Here is an 18,054-nt window from a genome sequence, read left to right as displayed (position 1 = left end):
TACCATAAAGTATGATAAAGCTCATAATGCGCTACAAAGACACTCCTTTGAAACATCACAAATACTCAAAATAATAACAATAACACATTTAACCACTCTCTTATTCTGCCTACACCCCCTTACCCGCGCTTTCTTACGCAATTCCACTCTCCAACATTCACTCTTTTTCAGTGCAAAGTAACAACGTAAATTTCAAGACTCAATCCAAACGCAGCCACCAGATTAACACACAACAAAAAAAAATGGTCAGTGACAGCCCAACACACAGGTGTAAACCAGGCCACCAATGCAGCCCCAAAACATTGTTCAAGTTGTAGTAAGAACAATGTTGAGGGGAAAGGGGGAGGAGCCATCATTCGAGTACCTAAGGTCAAGCTGCTAATTAGGTCACAAACACTAGGCGTGATAGATATATAGATATGTTGTTTGTGTGTGTGTGACAAATACTAAGCGTGCTCTAAAATACGGTGTTTTTTTTTTTTGGTCAACCAGGTGGTTTAGGGAGGGCGGATCTATCTACATCTATAGGTAGCACAGCTCGCAAGCTACCATAGCTTTTCAGCAACCCCCCCTTTCCCGCCCAGATCGAAAAATATCTAGCACTGACTTTTGGGCTGTTACATACACTGAGCGTGCTAGATCGGCGGCTAGTTACGTAGGACCGCGTACCGTATGTTTTGTTTTTAGGTGAACCAAGTAAACTGTTGTGTCCTGCAATGACTTGGGGAGGATTATCTATTGGCTACCAAAGCTTATTAGGCTCTCCCTCAAATAGATAATATCTGGATTTAATTTATTAATGGCCTTATGACTCAAAATAGCTTAGACCTAAATAAGTACTACGATAATGCGTTACTGGGCTTAGCACCGTCAGTTTCTAAGCAGAGCTGATCAGTGATAGATTATAGATTCCTTCGATGTGGACCATGTGGAAATGACTAAAATCTGTCTGTCTTGACATGGCGTAAAAAGAAAATGATATAAATAAAAAAAAATATAGATTATAACACTTTTGAAACACCATACTTTTCACAAAATTTTAAGATTATAACACTTTTAAACACCATACTTCTCATGTGTTAAATAAGTTCTTAATATGTTCAATAAGATAAGATAAAGGTAAAAAAAGTGTTCGATAATTTAAGCTTTTGAAATCATCGACCTGACTCACTTTAACATCAAATATAAGTTTAACTTTGAGTAGTAATAGAATAAAACATATCAACTTTTTAAGAAAAATGGATGAGGAGTTCATAGATATAATCAGTTTTTTTCTAGGTCTAATTTTTACGGAGATAGCACAAATTCAAACATAAAAAATGTCAGCGAATGAGCTTAACTTGTTCGATAAACGTAAGTTACTGTAGATCTAGATCTAGATTAGATCTGAATCTAGTTACTACTACTAGAGTCTAAGTAAGAGTGCTACTAAATAACTAATAGTACTACTACACACTGAGTACTACTCGGAGTACTAGTAGTAGTCTAGTAGTACTAGGCCTAGCTCAAGATCAAGAGACTCAAGAGTTAGTCTAGAACTAAGAAATAAAGAATACTAGACGTCTAGAGTCAGAGTAGTAGAGACTAGACTAGCTAAGAGAGATGTCTAGAACTTATAGTATTCCCTGTTAATTGTTATAGTTATAGAACTAGAAGATCATAGATCTACCAATGAGTACCAATCTACCAGATTCATTTAAAGTATTTTTAACTATTTATAAAAATTTTAGGTTACCGAAATCGTCAGTTAGAATCTGTTTACTAATTTCAATTGCAAGAGAATCAACAGAATCATCTAGATCTAGACTTGATATATGGGAATTTGAAATCTATCAATTTTCCCTCAATTTCTACGACAAACATTGAGTGTTGCCATTTCCGTGATTTCAAAACAAATGAGTAGACTGTACGTAAGCTTAAAAAAGTTTTTTTTGAAAAGCCACGAAATCAAATAAACTAAATTATCAGTTACCAAGGATATTTTTCAGTTTTCTGTAGTTCTATTCTTCTTACATAGATTCTAGATTTATGGAGCAACTAGATCTAAATCTTCCCCACCCCCATTTTTTCCCCGCGGAAACGCTTCAAAGACCAGCTTAGGCGTCAACTTTCCTTGGCTGACAGAAGAGAGCACCTGGTTGCATGCGGCCTCAGAACGAGACAGCTGGAGGTCACTTACGAAGGCCGCGGGATACACATTTTAAAACCAAAAGAAAATCTGCTGTCGACGGCGAAAAGAAAATCTAAATCGACCACATGCGGACAATGGTTATGCTTGCCTTGGATGTGGCAAAATATGTAGGTCACAGCTGGGACTGCGCAGCCACGGGAAATACTGCATTCCTCACTGATCTTCGGACTCGAAGACTAGCCTTATTATTATTAGCAGCATGTCCAAAGCGTGGCCTTTTTTCGTTGTGCAGCCAGCTTTGCTTTGGACGACAATTTCTTTGTGCTCCCTTCAGTGCCTCTCGACTTTCGACCCATAAAAATGTTTTGGATCTGCCTTTGAGCTGCTTACAAAATTAGTGCTGAATGTAAAGTAAGGATCCTGTTTTGAAAATTTCGATTTCAGCAATGCCCATTGTCCTTTTCTTTTTAAAGCTATATTATAGGCAGCATCACTTAGGGAATTTAGGTGCCCTTACTACCAAGGCATCAGCATGCCTACTTTTCATTGTTTATATGCTTGTGAGTCTTGGATACTGACTGCAGAGCTAGAGAGGTGGATCCTAGCAATGGAATTGAGCTGCTACAGAAGGATCCTAGGTATCACATTTAAAACCACATCACAAAGATATTAGAGGCAGGGCTACTGCATAAAAAACTTGAGCTAAAAATCTATGGCCATATTACAAAGTCTTCGAGGCTCGCTAAGACCTTCCTTCAGGGAACAGTATCAGGAAAAAGAAGAAGAGGCAGACAGAAAGCAATGGAAAGATAAAGTACATAAAAGAATGGATGGGCCTGCCATTGAAAGAGGTTCTAACTAAGGTAAAAGACTAGTGGAAAGGAGAAAGATGGTGAACAAATCTTGCATGGTGCCCCAATGGTCCAACAGACTAAGGGATAGGTAAAGAGTTTTTTCAGCAGCAGGTATCAAAACTCTCATGTTTCAAATTAAATCTCTTTTTACATGTTTTACAACTAAGAAATGAAAATTTATCATTCCTTTTTGTAAAATAAATCTAAAAAATTACTTGATATTTGTCTGCATTTATAGATTCCTTGCTTTGTGGTTCAAATATTTAATTGGTGAAATGAGAACATTACTTTCTCATTATGATGTAGGTATGAAATTTCAAAACATAACTCCACTCAGGTCTAAGAGCTATTTGATCTTGATTATACACACTGCACTGTCAACATAACCTACCCTCACATTCATTAACTATTAACCAGATATTAATTTCTTAACCTCAAGAGAAGCATGATATTATTTTTTTTAAAGCTAAATGATCAAGTTTTTTTTTTTTTTATCTCAAGATTAGCTTTAATAAAGTCAGTCTGAGGGAACTTAAATTGTGTTTAAGCAGGTATGATTGGCAGTTTCATAATGGTGGATTTATTGAAGTCTGGTCATCTATTTAAGAAAAATGAAACAACATAATGAGTTTAATATTTTGTATTTTATTCTCTATACCCATAACTGTTACATATGATCACTTACAATACATGAAACACACATTAAGATAAATAGACCACACAGTCCATGTTTTCTATGCTACTAACATTTGAGAAACAAATAACATCACTATTTTGAAAGTGCAAGGTGGAGTACAATGGAAGTCAATGAAGGATGAGAAATTTTTACCAACAGCATAGAACCAATGTCTTGCATACCCCACCAACAAGAGACAATGTTTCATCTTTAATTGAAATGATTTTCAGTTTCTGTGTCAAATTAAAATTATGTGATGCATTCAAAAGTTGCTAACATAAATAATTCTATTCAATATAACTGTAACTAAATTTACAAAAAATACAATTTTTTTCATTCATAACATTTTTACTTTGTAAAAGTTGAATAAGAATAAGTAAATAAAACATAACTTTGATAAATTATGATACAATGAAACAGAGAGATTCATGCTTATAGCATGCTCTGAGCACTTTGGTCCAATCTCAGTTGTGGGGGAGGAGGGGGTATCTAGGAGAAGGTTTTTCTGTGCTGCCTTTAGGCGCTCAATAAACACAACTCTGCCTAAGTCGGATGTCGAACCTCGAGCCTCCTTGATTGGTAGCCAAGCCAAGTTCAAGAGCCCTTAACCTCTCGACCACGCTTCCCACTTTAAAAGTTTCCTTTAGGAAAAAATATAGATTCATTTCATTTTCAACATGCATTTACCAAAAAAAAAAAAAAGGTTTTTAAAGAGTAAACAAAAAAAAATTATTTTTTCTATATTAATATTTCATAGGGTGATTATTTTGGATAGTGACCTCAAGACAATTAATTTAAATGTTTTATATATTTTAAGTGTTAGATATTAAGTTTTGTGAAAATATGAATAACTATCATTAAAATACTTTTAGTTCAATTTGGATCATTAAATACTGCCTAGATATAATCTAGATCTAGTTCTAAAGAGACTTGTCCTCAGTTGAGAAAAATGGGATGATATATTCCATTCCTATAAAAAATTATTTTTTAAAAGAAACCTTGCACCTGTACTCCTTAACTCTTTCTCTTCTAACTGACGATACCAGCGTTGATTCCACCAGAATGTGGTAAATAATTATGGAGAGAAAGAGTTAATCCTTAACAAATAGCTCAGTCAAATTAATTATTTCCCCCCTTTTTCTCTGTATAACTTTGATTTAGAGGTTAAGCCTACAAACCAGTTTTGCATTACTCTCTTTTTTTTAATTTTTTTATTTTAAAGAATAGAGGACTCCCATTAAAATAAAGAAATCTTTAATTTAGCTCTTGATGTGATCATTATAGATCTGTGACAGGAAGAAAAGACGATCAGGTTCCAACACTTACTGTGCAGTCCATTTTCTTGAGCCACTTGTGTCAATAGCCACACCTGACCAAATGTAATAGACTCTTCTGGCCATGATGAATTGAATATAGGTTTCTCCAAATGAACATCTGAAGAACAGAATGAGTTAAAAAGAAACGAGTTAAATAGCTAATATAATCCATTATATCTATTATCTACCAAAAGTGCAAGTGTTTTTTTTTTTTTATTCCATTTTTATATTAAATGACCTTAACACCATCTGCCCTACAGATCAAAGGTCTGAAAGGGGAACTCAACTTATTACTTTACTATATTTTAAATGATATTTTGTCTTAATACCATTATCTGATGAAGTTTTGTAACTTTAAACATTTATTGCATCCTAATTTGATTTATTAATTTTCTTTTTTTTTTAAATTCTATGTTAAGGTATGATATAAGGAAATCACAAAAAAGAAAACAGTAAACAAATATCATTCCAAAGTTCTATTGCTTGTGCAATTAACAAATCTACACAACAGGATCACAACTATGCAGCTTCTACATACAACATGTGCTAAATATTTTTTGTTTACAAGATTGAATGACTAAGGATTAAGTTAAACATCCACTCTCCAAACAAAATACATGTAGAAAGTCAACAAATGTATCACACTACAAAAGCAAAAGATAAAGGAGAACTCATGTGAGTTTTTAATATTTCTATAATAAGAGAGAGAGAGAGACACCAGAGTCATAAGCTAATAACACTGACAAAGGTACATGTAACATATCTAAAGGAAGTGAATCACAGGGTCTAAAAGTTGGACTTAAATTTATAGGAAAAGTGTGTACAAACTATCTGCCTTTGTCTATCATCAAGTTACCAGCTAATGATAATTATGAATATAACTAATACCACACCAATCTACATATTATTCCAAACACATTTTGAAGCAGGACACTAAGGAAAACAAAATTAAGCTATTGAAATGCATGTCAGTACTCATTTTCCTTCTATGCAGCAATGGCAAATGGCAACAAATTAATATTAGGGTTTCAGTTCACAAATGATTGATCCAATCATTTATATTATATATGTATTGAATCAAAGTATATCACAATGAGTTAGCTAATTTAATATCACAGTAAACCATTGTAATGTGTTCAAACATTATTTAATCTATATTTCACATTTGAAAAAATTATGTTTCTGTTTTATACAAGGTAAATGAAATCTTGCATGTTATTTTTTCTTTCACCAATGTCTTACAAGAACTAGCTAATACAGAATGTCTATAAAGTTCACTATCAGTGTATGCTAGAATAGCAGAAAGATGCCTTGAGATATGTGTGGATGGTAAACAGCAAATCTTTAGCTTTCGATTATCTTCAAAAAGCTTAATGCACATTTGTTTACAGATGGAGTCCAAGAACAAAATCATACAAGCTGCTAAAGGTTTGAAAAGATTTACTACATAAGAAATAAACAGTGCTAGAAATGTGCTCTGCATGTATGAATCTACAAAAAATGTAGATGATAAACTATGAGGAATAACTGAATTTATACTTTAATTGAAATAATTATTTGAAGAAAAATGTGAATTTATGTTGCAGCTTAAAACTATACACATGTATGTCCTCTGAATGTAGACTAACAAAGGGCAATCTTTTATTTTCAGATATGTTATTAGCATTCTTAAGGGTCAACATATCACTACATATTCTCATTATTATACAAGTTAAAAAGACAAATATTTCCAGTTTAATTTTTAACCACAATATTCACTTTGCAGTGTGGCTATAATTGCCATGCATTTACTAAAAAACTAGATCCATTGGTGTGCTACACTCATATAAAGCTTAGAATAAAACAACAACACATATTGTGTAAGTTACATAATACATACAGCAAACATAAATTTGTGAGCACACTGCAGCTGCTTACTCATGCCACTTACAGCTGTGGGAACATAGTCAACACACAATGACAACATACATAGTGCAGGCCACAATAACAAAAAAAGGTACAAGATAATGTTGAGGTGAACACAACTTCTAAATCACTCACAACTATGTGGTTTATGGACTGCTTCTGACTGACCAACTTCTATAGCTCTAACTGAGTTAGGGAGTTTTCTGAGCTCACTGTTTTGTCTGTTGATTGAGGCATGATTTGTGTTCTCTGACAGAGGCTGTTTCTCTTGATTCTGATCCAAACGCTGGGATTGATTGATCCGACCAGCTGCGTTCTTGCGAGGGAAATGCTCTAGCTGTTGAATGATGGCTTCAAAACCCTTGTTCCTATTCCGACTGATTCCTTCCTCGCTAGAGGTGGCAGTTCCATACATTCCTTTCTCTCTCATATCATTGGCAGCATATTCATCATAATATTCCTGAGCATGCGTCATTGTTACTATTCAATTGTTATTCCTTTTTTCAATTAGTTTTTATTTTTAAAAAAAATTTTCCTTAAAAAAGAGAAATAGAAAAAGAAAGTAGTTGTCTTTTAGCAATATACAAGGGGTTCTAGAGTTTCGACATTGATCCATTGTGTCGTAAAACAATTTTCGGTGTAAAGTTGGAAAATGCATACCCACTGTATGTAAATACAAGAAGAACTTATCCTATCCTAAAACCAATCCTAACAGAGTATCCCACATAATTATCAAAAAACACATTAAGAAAATATATACGTTTAGTAATGAAATGAAACAGCAATAAAAAAAAAAAAAGAAGGGACTGACTTATTAAGAGGAGGAAGTAGCTGAAGATACTGGGGCAGGTGAATCTGGAGAGGCAGCTAAAGTAGAGGGCACAGACATCAGAAGAGTTGGCTGTAACCTTGGGAGTCATATTAATGAGCAAAAGGTTAACAAAATCAAAACACACACATGATAGAGAGACTGACAAAGCAGCAAGCCAAAGTTGCCAACAAAGCGACTGGGGTGATGCACAGCTGCATCACTGCGTATTCTTCCGCTGCGCACACCAACTAGTTTTCGCACATGAAGTTTGCATTTACAATGTGATTTTTTACTAATGTTTCAACTCAATTCAACTAAATAAACCAAGGTGTATTCATCAACTGTACAGGACTATCACTATGATGACTGATAAGATTTGGATGTAATGAATAAATGAACTAGACTGGACAATATGGGGTTGATAAGATTTGATTTCTGAAAAATAAGGATGGTGTATGTCGCACCTACTGAATTGGTTGCTTAGCGCCGCGTTCATCACTAGGCGATAATGTCATTTGCGCTAATTAGTTTTTGTGCAGTGGAATGATCTCCCATTGTTGCTTGTCATTATTTCTTGTGACGTAGAAAGAGTGCGCATATGACTTTCGTCATAGATCGTCTGTTTCATTCTCTCCATCTTGTATTGTAGAGACAAGTTGTATTTTGGGGAGCTCTTGAATTTCTCCTTGTGCTTATGTTACTGGACAGCCTTAGCATTTGCCTTGGATAAAGATCTAATCTTAAAGGATTATCTTGACCCCTGTTTAGGGTGAGTTTATTTTCACATTGTATAGTTATTACTATTTGGATTCGATCTATTTGTAATTCTATAAATAGACTAGAAGATTAGAAGAATCTTTTCTTTTGTTTTTCTATAGGGTCTTAGTTTTAGTGTCAAGACTCAGTTTCAAATCTCAGTGATAGACTCAGTGTCAAGTCTCAGTGTTAGACTCAGTGCCAGTCTCAGTGTCATCTCAGTTCCAGTCTCAATTTTTCAATATTGAGATTTCAGCTTTAGTCTACAGGACAGAGGTCTTCATCTCGGTTAGTCTGTCTGACATTCAGGTATGTTTTTCACGAGTCTGAGGTTCCAGATTCCAGACTGCGGGTCGTTATCTCAAGACCTGGTGGTACAGTGTGAACTATGAACTTTTTATAAATAGTCCTCGGTGAACAGTATCTGAGCCAGAAGCTAGATCTACGGGGAATCATATGTTTTCTGGTCTGTGCAGTATAAATAGAGTAACTAATTAATAAGTCACTACATCATAAAAACTCACCATTGTTTCCGCCTGCCATGCCACCATGATGGTTGTGAACACCCTTGGCTTCTTCTTCAAGGGCAGGGTTTGGCGGTAATGGAAAACTCACATCAGCTGGGAAGTTGTTGCCAGTTAAATCTGGTTCTGAATTACCTAAACATTCTCCATAAGGCTCCTGCACAGAGCTGTCTGTGTAAAACACGATGTAGAAATTACACATCTCATCATTGCCAGTCGACCTGCAACAGCAAATAAAAAAAAACAGTTTATATTTGCAATCTTTGTCTGGTACTTTTGATTCTGAAATAAACTTAAAATTGTTGTAGCCTCCCCCACATTCACAGGACAATCCATGGATGTTGAATCATAAGTACATCTTCCAAGCTAAAATAGTGAAAAAAAAAACAAAATAAAATAATTTTTTATTCAAAAATTGTTACAATAATATGTAATAAACAATATAAATTTATATTTTAAAAACTTCTATTGTTTTTTTGAAACATTAGTAATTAAAAAAAAGCTTATTACCAAATAGTCACCATTTTTGACCTCAATTTTATTTGTGACTGGATAGAAAGTCTGCAAGAAGGAAAGTAGACTCAATAATAAATGTATGTTAAAATACTGTTAGCTTGGAGAAAAAAAAATCTTGTGGCAGGAGAAATAATCAAACATAAAACTAAATGATAGGATAAGTCTTTTTTTTCAGAATTAAATCACAGCTTCTTCCAATTAGCAGTTTGATACTACAATTCAAATGAACCAAATATTCTCTGTATTTTAAGACATAAGATTGGAAACCTAATTATTAAAATGTGCTAGATACATATGATTGTTGTCATGTGCTATATGTTTCAGGCTATCATCACAATGGTCCTGAGCTCAAACTCAGCCCTTCCATCAACCCATTATATTAAATGAAGTTTGACCTAGGATGTAAAAGATATAATAGTCTTCATTTTTGAAGGAATGTCTAAAACATATTAAACAAACAAACCAAACAGCAGTCCAACATAAGGGTCTCAAAAGACTGTAATTGACTATCACAATTTGAAAAGGTCACCAAGTAATTTTTTTTAGTTTCCCATGACAATGGTTTCAATTAAAACTAACTGCAAGAAATAGTTAATTTTTACAAACTATTACAAATTTACAGGGATACATTGAATGAAGTATTTAGATAAGTGAATGGACTAGTACTGACCTGTGGCCACTGAGGGTGTCCTTTGTCAATCTCATGGTAGGATCCATTATATTGGTAGCCTGTGATGTCTCGGGCTAACAAAATATGACAGTTAAACAAGAACAAGTATATTTAGAATTGTCATTTTAAAGATAACAAAATTTGACATGACTAAAAAAACTTAACACCATTGTGTCATTAGTACACACTGAAAACCTGAACCATGGGAATGTATTGTACACTAAAAACCAAGATATTCTCCTCTAAAACCATGGGCACATATTTTACACTAAAATCATAACTATATTTTTGCCTAAACTATTTATATTAGACTAAAAAACAAAGATATTCTCACCTAAACCATGGGCATGTGGCTTGTAGGCAAATGGAAAAATACTTTTTTCTTTTGAAAATCTACAGCCCGACATCCACAGGGAAGGCTGTTAATAAATTTAATACAAATGTTACAGCCTTTTTTTCTATAAAAAATCTTAAATATTATTAAATTATTATTAAATATTAAATATTTAAAAAAAAGAATAAAAGTTAACTGCAGGTCTCTGAGGGTTAAATGTTAACTGTAGGTCTCTTGTCATTTACTGTGGAGAACTGTGGGTAATTGTAATTGACTGAGTAAAGTAATTGTTGGGTCAAGGTTGTTTGAACTTCAACCATGTGGATAGCCTTGTAGAAATGTCAAAAATGACTAACAGAGCCTAAGAAATGGCATAAAACAATGATGAAGTACATTTCTGAGTCTTGTTTAATGCTGATATTCTACATTATGGGAGAAGTTTTAAGTGACCAGATAAAACCATGCCACTAGCGAGATATATTGATAGAGACACAACAAACTAGGCTTGTACTTACAGGAATGTCCTTGAGGTATCGTAAACGATGCAGATGCCAAGAAAAAAACTCCTGCAACATATGGCTGCCTGTGAAAACACAAAATGAAGTTTACAGCCAAGTTAGCTCTAAAAAAAAGTTCTAATTACAACAGCCTATAATTAATTATTTTTATCAGATTGACTTACTTTTTGTGTGTGACATAAATCTTCAAACCTGAGTGGTCTTCATCTTCAGCATTTGTTCAATTAATAAGAAAGACATTTTGGTTTTTGTTTTCAGTTATTTAACTAAGAAACAGAGAGTTGATAAAATCTCTTTACACCAAACAAAACAGTATAACTATACAAAATAAAAAGTATAGACAATACATGTTACAAAGTTTTCTATAGTGAAGTATATGGTTACATTCTCTTTCCTCACCAGTAAATATCCTAGCATAGTGAACTTGCAGTACTAATGTTTAGTAATGTTTTTAATAAATGTTCTGTTGCCAAATCTCAAACCAACATCTAAGATAATACAAAGAACATTAAGTAACCAAAAAAAGTTTCCATTGCATGTATTTCTCCCAATACCAATAACTAATAATTAAAATAACAATGAGTTTATTAATGTACCTTTAGGCAAGATAGTTGAAGGAGCATTTTTAGCCCGAGCAAATAAAATCACAGGATGACTATTCTTGCACATTGCAGGACAGTTCCTAAAAGAAACATTTTTAAAAATCTTAATGAATAATGAACAGATATAACAGACCACCATTTCACCACCGTATCACAACCAATACACCACTACACCCACACACTACAATGACTATCCTTGCATTACCTATCATGCACAAATGAAAATACTAACCAAACTGGCTACTGAGAATAGGCTTCACCTTCACATCCATACAACAGCATGTGATGAGCTCTGTTGGCGTCAGCTACAGCTTCAAACTTATCTGAAATAAAAAGCACCAAACTCATAACAGTAACTACAGAGTTCCCAGAGTTAAAATAGGTCTTCAAAACTAACTTGAGGTATCAGCAAAAAAAAGGCCTATGACATAATGTACATAAGATCCTATATTAAGTATATACTTGTTTCAATTTTCGCTAAGAAAGATGTTTCCATTATACTTAAAAAAATAAGCCAGCAGTAGGTTTTGTCTGGACAAACAGCAACTTCAAGGTATGCGATGATTTAAGCTCTTTACTATACAGAATACCAATAAAAGTTTGTAAGAGAAGTTTTATCTTCTTGTTGAAGAAATGGGAATGATGGGGAGAAGGCTGGCTTCAGAGCAAAGATAAAAACTTAGGCACCCAAAAGTTAATGCAAAACAAGGAAAAAAGAAACATAAACTTTGAACTCTATTTCAACAACAAATCAGACTTTATGCCTTCATCAATAATAAAAGTCAATTGCTTTCATCATGATTTTTTTTTAAATAACATTTTCTGTACTTAATAACCTTTCAGTCACTTGTTTGCTGTATTGCTTAACATACAATTTAGCCTATACTGTATTATATTAAATAAGTGAAATCTTCTAAAGAATAGAAAGAGGCTATGTTTATCATTAAAAAAATGTGGATTATACACTCACAAATATATGATTCCAAATCCTGTGCATGGTAAGCTGTGCATAAATAAGAATCCGGCTGAAAACACAATAAAGATTTTGTAGAAATATTTGTTTATTTATAAAGGCAGAAACTAAAAGTATGAAAATAGAAACTAAATTTGTTAAGATATTCAACTATTTCTCTTTTGTTGACAACTCCTAACTCAGTTGTGAAATTACACATTTTGATTTCCTTATTCAATTTCTTAGTATTTTAGAGAAATATGACTAAATTGATCCAAAAGGTTATTAAAATAGAATCCTTGTAAGCATCTTCACTCTCTTCTTATGTCCCATGAACAATTACAAAGAGTTTACCTTTCTAGGGCTTGCTCCCAGCATCAATATCTTTAATATCTGTGTGTCTTCAAAGTCAACTACAGATAAAAAAGAATCAGAAATAGTGAACAACATTTTAAAATTTGCTCTGTTCATGTACAACACAAGCCAACAAACAATAGACTGAAAACATAACAAGGCTATGCAATCTTATTGGAAATATTGTGTTTAAAGCTTTTGAGAAAAAATTTACCATTGGCTTCACCTGGATGATTCATGCCAGCATGATTATGGGATCCTATAGCTGCTTCTTCAAGGGCTGGATTGGGTGGAAGAGTAACGCTGACATCTATGGGAAAGTTTTTTCCAGTCAGCTGTGTAAGTTCATTGAAAGCACATTCTCCTGATGGGTCAGCCACAGAACTGTGTAGAACATGATGTAATAATTGCACATCTCATCAATGCCTGTTGACCTGCTTCAGAAACTATCATCAGTAAGTGAACAATGCTAAATTGGTTTAATTGAAATAGATTAATCTTTCTTATGGTTAAAGTTAATATTAGAGATGAAGTTTTTCAACAAATATATTTTTCTTTACTTTTTTTTTTAGTCAATTTTGTTTCTTTCTCCAATTATTTATTAGGTGTCCATATTACAGATGAATGTTTTATTAAAAAAATTTTTTTATGTTGCTGATGACAGAATTTGGAAACAGAAATCACATTTCAGCAATTTTGACTACTTTTAGTTAGTTTGTTTCAATTTTAGAGTTAAAAGCTAAACCAACAAGAAACTCACCCAACACCAACAGGATGATGCATCGAGCTTGAGTTATAAGTGCATCTAACAGCCTGGAACATAAGTCACATTTCAAATTTAGACAAAAAACACCATAAGAGCTTTAATAATAATTCAGAAAAAGAAAAGCTGACATTACAGTTGGTAAATATTTATATCAGACTTACTAAAGCATCTCCTGGTTTGACTTCAATTACTTCCTTCACTGGATAGAAGGCCTTTAGATTTATTTCATATCATAAACATGTGGTATTTTAATTGTAAGTTTGTATGAGATCATATAATGTTAGAATAATTTAATATCAAATATGGTAACTTTAAGACTTACTTGTGGCCATTGTGGATTTCCTTTACCGATTTCATGATACGTTCCATTGTATTGATAACCAGTTATGGCTGTACCTGAAGAACATTACAATTAATAACAATTAGAAGAGATATGATAAAATCTTAGACATTACAAAGAGATATTTTAAGACAGTGTTTTGTGTAAAGTTTAAGTCCAGAGTGATCTGCAGGTTCTGAGTCTGAAATATATTGGTAGTTACTAAAGAAAATAAATTGAAGTGTTACATAAAACATTATGGAATAACATCACTGAATGAAATATTGTTTAAGACAAACATAATGAAATAAAATGTTAGCAGAAGGAGAAATAATAACAATTTAGTTGACAAAATGACGTCTAATCAATTTCTATGACTAAGTTCATATAAGGAAAAAAATCTGAATTTGAGTTTTCAAATCATTTCAATGATGCATTCTAATAAAGAAAAGTTTCCCTTTCAGACCTTGTGGTCTATAGGGCAGATGACATAAAGGTCATCTGTTTCTTTGGCCAATGGTTAATGGGCAGCACAACTGCCTTTACTTTCCCCAACTAAAGTCAGATACCCATTAGAGTTGGGTGGACTCAGGGGCGCCCTAAAAATCCCGAAATTAAAAATCACAGTCTTCACTGAGATTCGAACCCAGGACGCCAGGTTTGGAAGCCAAGCACTTAACAACTCAGCCAACTCACCCCCATAATGCATTCTAATACATTGTCTAAATTTTTTTCCAATAATTATATAGAATACAATTTTATAGGTTCATCTACATTTATATATTAGTAAATAAAACTAACCTTCAAAATCTTTGCGTAGTGTACCTGGAGTACAATAGTCTTAATTGATGTTTTCCTGCCGACCCTGAGACCTACACCTTTAAAGAAAGAACATGACATTCTTGATAACATTTTAATTCCTACATGTTGTGTGTGTGAGTATTGACAAGTAATGGTAGAGACAGGAGAAATCTGATCTTCAATGACTATTTTACTGACTTTAAAGTCTAGATTTTTTTTTTTTAGCAATAGTAAGGAATAGGTGAAAAGGAACCTTTTGTAAAGGTGATACAAGCAACATGATGGATTATTAATAGAAAGAATTGCAGAATAAGTTCTCCCTACTTAAACGTTCCCAATGAAACACTCAGTGTATCTTGTTGAGGTGTTCTATTTCTTTTGTCAATGTTAACCCAGATGTAAGTTAATGAACCTCCTTTCAATGTTTTACCACTAAGTTGGTCAGGTGTTCCTAAGAACACAACTCAGAACTTTATCACAGATCATGCAGCTTATATCTTGGAAATTACATTTGCTACCTTGAGCCCTTACTTGTGTTAAAATACTTTCAATGGAGAGCAGGTGGGCATAATCTGATCTGTAAAGTTTCAGTAATCTTCTCATTTCAACAATAGTATGCCTAACTCAAATTCTTCACAGATAAATCCCTCTGACCTGTCATCATGTGATGATGATAATATAAAAGGACTACTGAGAGCTTATATCTGAGTTTCAGCATGCTTGTAATGTTCTTAGCCTAACATAGTTCTTGACAGGTCATTAACCTATTGTTAAACCTTTCCAGCTGGTTTTCACCAATTGCATTTATGCTTAGTACATGCCTCAGTGGCAGCGAGAGATAAACAAAAGAATGCATGTCTTGAATGCCACATTAAAAGTGTCTGTCTCAGGTATTTGTGCAAGACTCTGGAAATAAAATGGCAAGGCGCAGTCACCAACACAAAAGTGCCAAGAAGAAAAAATACTAAAATGGTTTATCAAAGATCTCAGAATATTATGTAATCATTTTAAATTGTCAGCTTGCTGAAGAGAAATATAGCGTTTTTACAAAAATTATTTTGAAATATATTTTATGCAGGTTTTTAAAAAATGGACCATTACCAGGCTCTTTTAAGTCCATTACTGTCAAAAACATAAGCAAAGATCCTAACTGAAAATCACTTTCAGGTACATAGAAAAAGATTTCTAGGTTATAGTATTAAATTTTTAAAAAGTGTTACATATTGATGGGGTGAGAGGATATTAACATTTAATAACAAGTTCAATTCCACCATCAATTAACAAGTGAATTGCTCAAACAGAAGTCTTCACTCATCACTGAATTTTGAAAAAAACAAACTTGTTTCTTTCTAGTCAGTTTGTTAAGCTTAAAACATGTCAACTGTTTATTTGTTACCTTTAGGCATAACTGTTGGAGGAGCATTCTTAGCCCAGGCAAACATTATTGTAGGCTGACCATTTTTACACATTGGTGGACAGTTCCTGAAAGAGAAAAAGTATAATTCTAATACAGCAAAAGCTGGAGGCCATTCTTATTTATTTTTAGCTACAAACTAGAAGGTCAAGCACTTTGTCACAAATAAAATATATTAATTATCTAGAATCATTTTATTACTATTTGAATTTTATTTAAAAAAAAAAACAACTTTACCATTAAAAAATTAAAGCTTCTTACTTACCAGATGCTGTCTGTAGAAAAAGGTTCACCATCACATCCATACAGCAACATGTGGTGTGCAGTGGCAGCATTGGCCAGAGCTTCAAATTTATCTGATTAGCAAGATAATTGAATACCATTAAATATATTACATGATTTTTTTTTTTAAATTAACTATTCAGTGTATGTCATATACACCACTGTAACTATAGTTTAGTCAACAAGACTTGGAGATGACTTACAAATATAAAGCTCCTCTTCTAGAACTGGATAGGTTGTACATAGATAGGTGTCAGGCTACAGGACAAGAGAAACAACATCATCTCACAAACACATTAATTGACTAGATTACTGACACACTTGTATTAATAATTTTTCATGGCTAGGTAGGACTTCATTGTTTATTTATTAAATACATTTATGTTTAAGCAAGTTTAATAAAAATATTAATTAATATAACCCAATACTTTTATGATGAGAAATGTTCAGATGCTACTGTAATAATTCTTTTAATTTAAACTTCAATATCTTGATTAAGAAAAAAATGTTTTCCAAAGTTAGCCCATGTTTAAAAAATTTGGTTTTGGATAAAGAATTGTTTAGAAATAACACAGGACTGAATATAAAAAATACCAGCAACCATCACAATATTTTCTTAGTACATCTAAAACTTGAATGTCAGCTTGTGGGATAAGCTTTTTTCTTTATGTTTCATAAACACTTACTGTATTAGGCTTAGCATTAGGCATCAATATGTCTTGAGTTTTTGTGTCTTGGTACAAGTTCTCTGGAAAGTGACAGTGTATTCAATATATCACTTGAAATACAAATAAATGATGATTCTAATTGCTCAAGAAAAAAATCTATTTACAACAAAACAAAATTAAGGTTTAACAATGCAAAACAATTAATTGAATTGCTTCTATATGCTACAAAACTAACCATTGGCTTTATCTGGATGATTCATGCCAGAATGGTGGTAAGATCCTATGGCTGCTTCTTCAAGTGCTGGATTTGGTGGAAGTGGAACGCTGACATCTTTGGGAAAGTTATCTCCTGTCAGTTGTAGAAGTTCATTAGTGCCTTCTTCTTCTTTTTCTAGCCAGCTTTATTGCTGCTGAGCTGTGAGCTCTTTTGCAGGTGCCACATTGCCATGAAGGATTAGCCACAGAGCTGTTCGTGTCGAACATAATATAAAAATTGCACATCTCATCATTTCCTGTAGACCTGCAAAAGGATATATTTATTGTCAATAAGAATTTTAAATAGTTGGGTTTATTTAGTTTGCTTCTAATTATGGTATACAAACTACAATTTCAATAGTACTTATTAGTACCTTAAATTAATGATGATGACTGGAAAGAACAATTTACAAGAGGATAAATAAAAATAAGGTCATGTGGCACATTTTTTTAATGAGTGAAGGAACTTAATGGTCTGTCAATCATTAGATTCATACAAATACTACAGTCAAGTCCCTTACTAAGTTGTATATTTTCTGAGGACTAATTCTTTTAAGTTTTTCCTACATAAAAATGTAGTGCCTTTCAGACCTTGTGGTCTATAGGGCAGATGATGTAAAGGTCATCTGT

At 33.1% G+C, this 18,054-nt stretch overlaps 4 protein-coding genes across 12 annotated transcripts; all 4 read right to left on the bottom strand.

Annotated features, from left to right (window-relative positions):
* Positions 1-3,614: 3,614 nt before the first annotated feature.
* On the bottom strand, positions 3,615-9,218 carry LOC129922015 (uncharacterized). Of its 2 annotated transcripts, none has more exons than XM_056005895.1 (3): positions 8,974-9,218; positions 4,988-5,095; positions 3,615-4,302 (listed from the first exon to the last, which is right to left on the bottom strand). In XM_056005895.1, the coding sequence occupies exons 1-3, from the start codon at positions 9,173-9,175 to the stop codon at positions 4,292-4,294; spliced, it is 321 nt and encodes a 106-aa protein (XP_055861870.1). In that variant the 5' UTR covers positions 9,176-9,218; the 3' UTR covers positions 3,615-4,291. The 2 variants fall into 2 exon arrangements, with proteins under 2 accessions (XP_055861870.1, XP_055861869.1); XM_056005894.1 differs by lacking the exon at positions 8,974-9,218 and adding an exon at positions 7,018-8,040.
* Positions 9,180-11,402, bottom strand: LOC129921956 (probable peptidyl-glycine alpha-amidating monooxygenase pamn-1). The gene is made up of 7 exons (XM_056005337.1): positions 11,176-11,402; positions 11,009-11,076; positions 10,494-10,578; positions 10,160-10,233; positions 9,484-9,534; positions 9,283-9,339; positions 9,180-9,194 (listed from the first exon to the last, which is right to left on the bottom strand). Exons 1-7 carry the CDS (start codon positions 11,189-11,191, stop codon positions 9,180-9,182), a joined length of 366 nt encoding a protein of 121 aa, XP_055861312.1. The 5' UTR covers positions 11,192-11,402.
* Positions 11,403-11,613: 211 nt separating this feature from the next.
* On the bottom strand, positions 11,614-14,079 carry LOC106066264 (probable peptidylglycine alpha-hydroxylating monooxygenase 1). 8 transcript variants are annotated; one of them, XR_008773967.1, is made up of 8 exons: positions 14,008-14,079; positions 13,847-13,897; positions 13,680-13,732; positions 13,134-13,353; positions 12,920-12,978; positions 12,584-12,638; positions 11,846-11,936; positions 11,614-11,693 (listed from the first exon to the last, which is right to left on the bottom strand). XR_008773967.1 is itself a non-coding variant. In XM_056005898.1 (7 exons), the coding sequence occupies exons 3-7, from the start codon at positions 13,156-13,158 to the stop codon at positions 11,656-11,658; spliced, it is 240 nt and encodes a 79-aa protein (XP_055861873.1). In that variant the 5' UTR covers positions 13,159-13,353; positions 13,680-13,732; positions 13,847-13,923; the 3' UTR covers positions 11,614-11,655. The 8 variants fall into 8 exon arrangements, 3 of the variants coding, with proteins under 3 accessions (XP_055861873.1, XP_055861874.1, XP_055861872.1); XR_008773970.1 differs by having other exon boundaries at positions 13,847-13,884; positions 14,008-14,072; XR_008773966.1 differs by having other exon boundaries at positions 13,680-13,884; positions 14,008-14,072.
* A 28-nt stretch (positions 14,080-14,107) lies between these two features.
* Positions 14,108-17,811, bottom strand: LOC129921954 (peptidyl-glycine alpha-amidating monooxygenase B-like). The gene is made up of 7 exons (XM_056005336.1): positions 17,405-17,811; positions 17,188-17,249; positions 16,705-16,759; positions 16,485-16,575; positions 16,202-16,287; positions 14,806-14,882; positions 14,108-14,206 (listed from the first exon to the last, which is right to left on the bottom strand). The coding sequence occupies exons 1-7, from the start codon at positions 17,427-17,429 to the stop codon at positions 14,108-14,110; spliced, it is 495 nt and encodes a 164-aa protein (XP_055861311.1). The 5' UTR covers positions 17,430-17,811.
* Positions 17,812-18,054: the final 243 nt, after the last annotated feature.

Source organism: Biomphalaria glabrata, chromosome 12 (genome assembly GCF_947242115.1).
Source record: "Biomphalaria glabrata chromosome 12, xgBioGlab47.1, whole genome shotgun sequence".
Lineage (NCBI taxonomy): Eukaryota > Metazoa > Mollusca > Gastropoda > Planorbidae > Biomphalaria > Biomphalaria glabrata.
This window is presented reverse-complemented; position numbering and strand designations above follow the sequence as displayed.

Bases quoted from the DNA above. Each gene is read 5' to 3' on its own strand.
- LOC129922015 (XM_056005894.1), bottom strand. From the start codon at position 7,357: ATGACGCATGCTCAGGAATATTATGATGAATATGCTGCCAATGATATG. The intron at 5,096-7,017 runs GTGAGTGATTTA...TCTGTTCTTCAG, and splicing joins AGTCCATAAACCACATAGTT to ATGTTCATTTGGAGAAACCT.
- LOC129921956 (XM_056005337.1), bottom strand. The intron at 9,535-10,159 runs GTCAGTACTAGT...TCCTTCTTGCAG, and splicing joins GACACCCTCAGTGGCCACAG to ACTTTCTATCCAGTCACAAA. The intron at 9,340-9,483 runs GTAATAAGCTTT...TCACTATTTTAG, and splicing joins TCAAAAATGGTGACTATTTG to CTTGGAAGATGTACTTATGA.
- LOC129921954 (XM_056005336.1), bottom strand. From the start codon at position 17,429: ATGAATCATCCAGATAAAGCCAATG. The intron at 17,250-17,404 runs GTTAGTTTTGTA...GTCACTTTCCAG, and splicing joins TCATCCAGATAAAGCCAATG to AGAACTTGTACCAAGACACA. The intron at 16,576-16,704 runs GTAAGTCATCTC...CTTGCTAATCAG, and splicing joins AGAAGAGGAGCTTTATATTT to ATAAATTTGAAGCTCTGGCC.
- LOC106066264 (XM_056005897.1), bottom strand. From the start codon at position 13,158: ATGAATCATCCAGGTGAAGCCAATG. The intron at 12,979-13,133 runs GTAAATTTTTTC...TTTTATCTGTAG, and splicing joins TCATCCAGGTGAAGCCAATG to TTGACTTTGAAGACACACAG. The intron at 11,694-11,873 runs GTGAAGCCTATT...TGTTTCTTTTAG, and splicing joins GCTGTTGTATGGATGTGAAG to GAACTGTCCTGCAATGTGCA.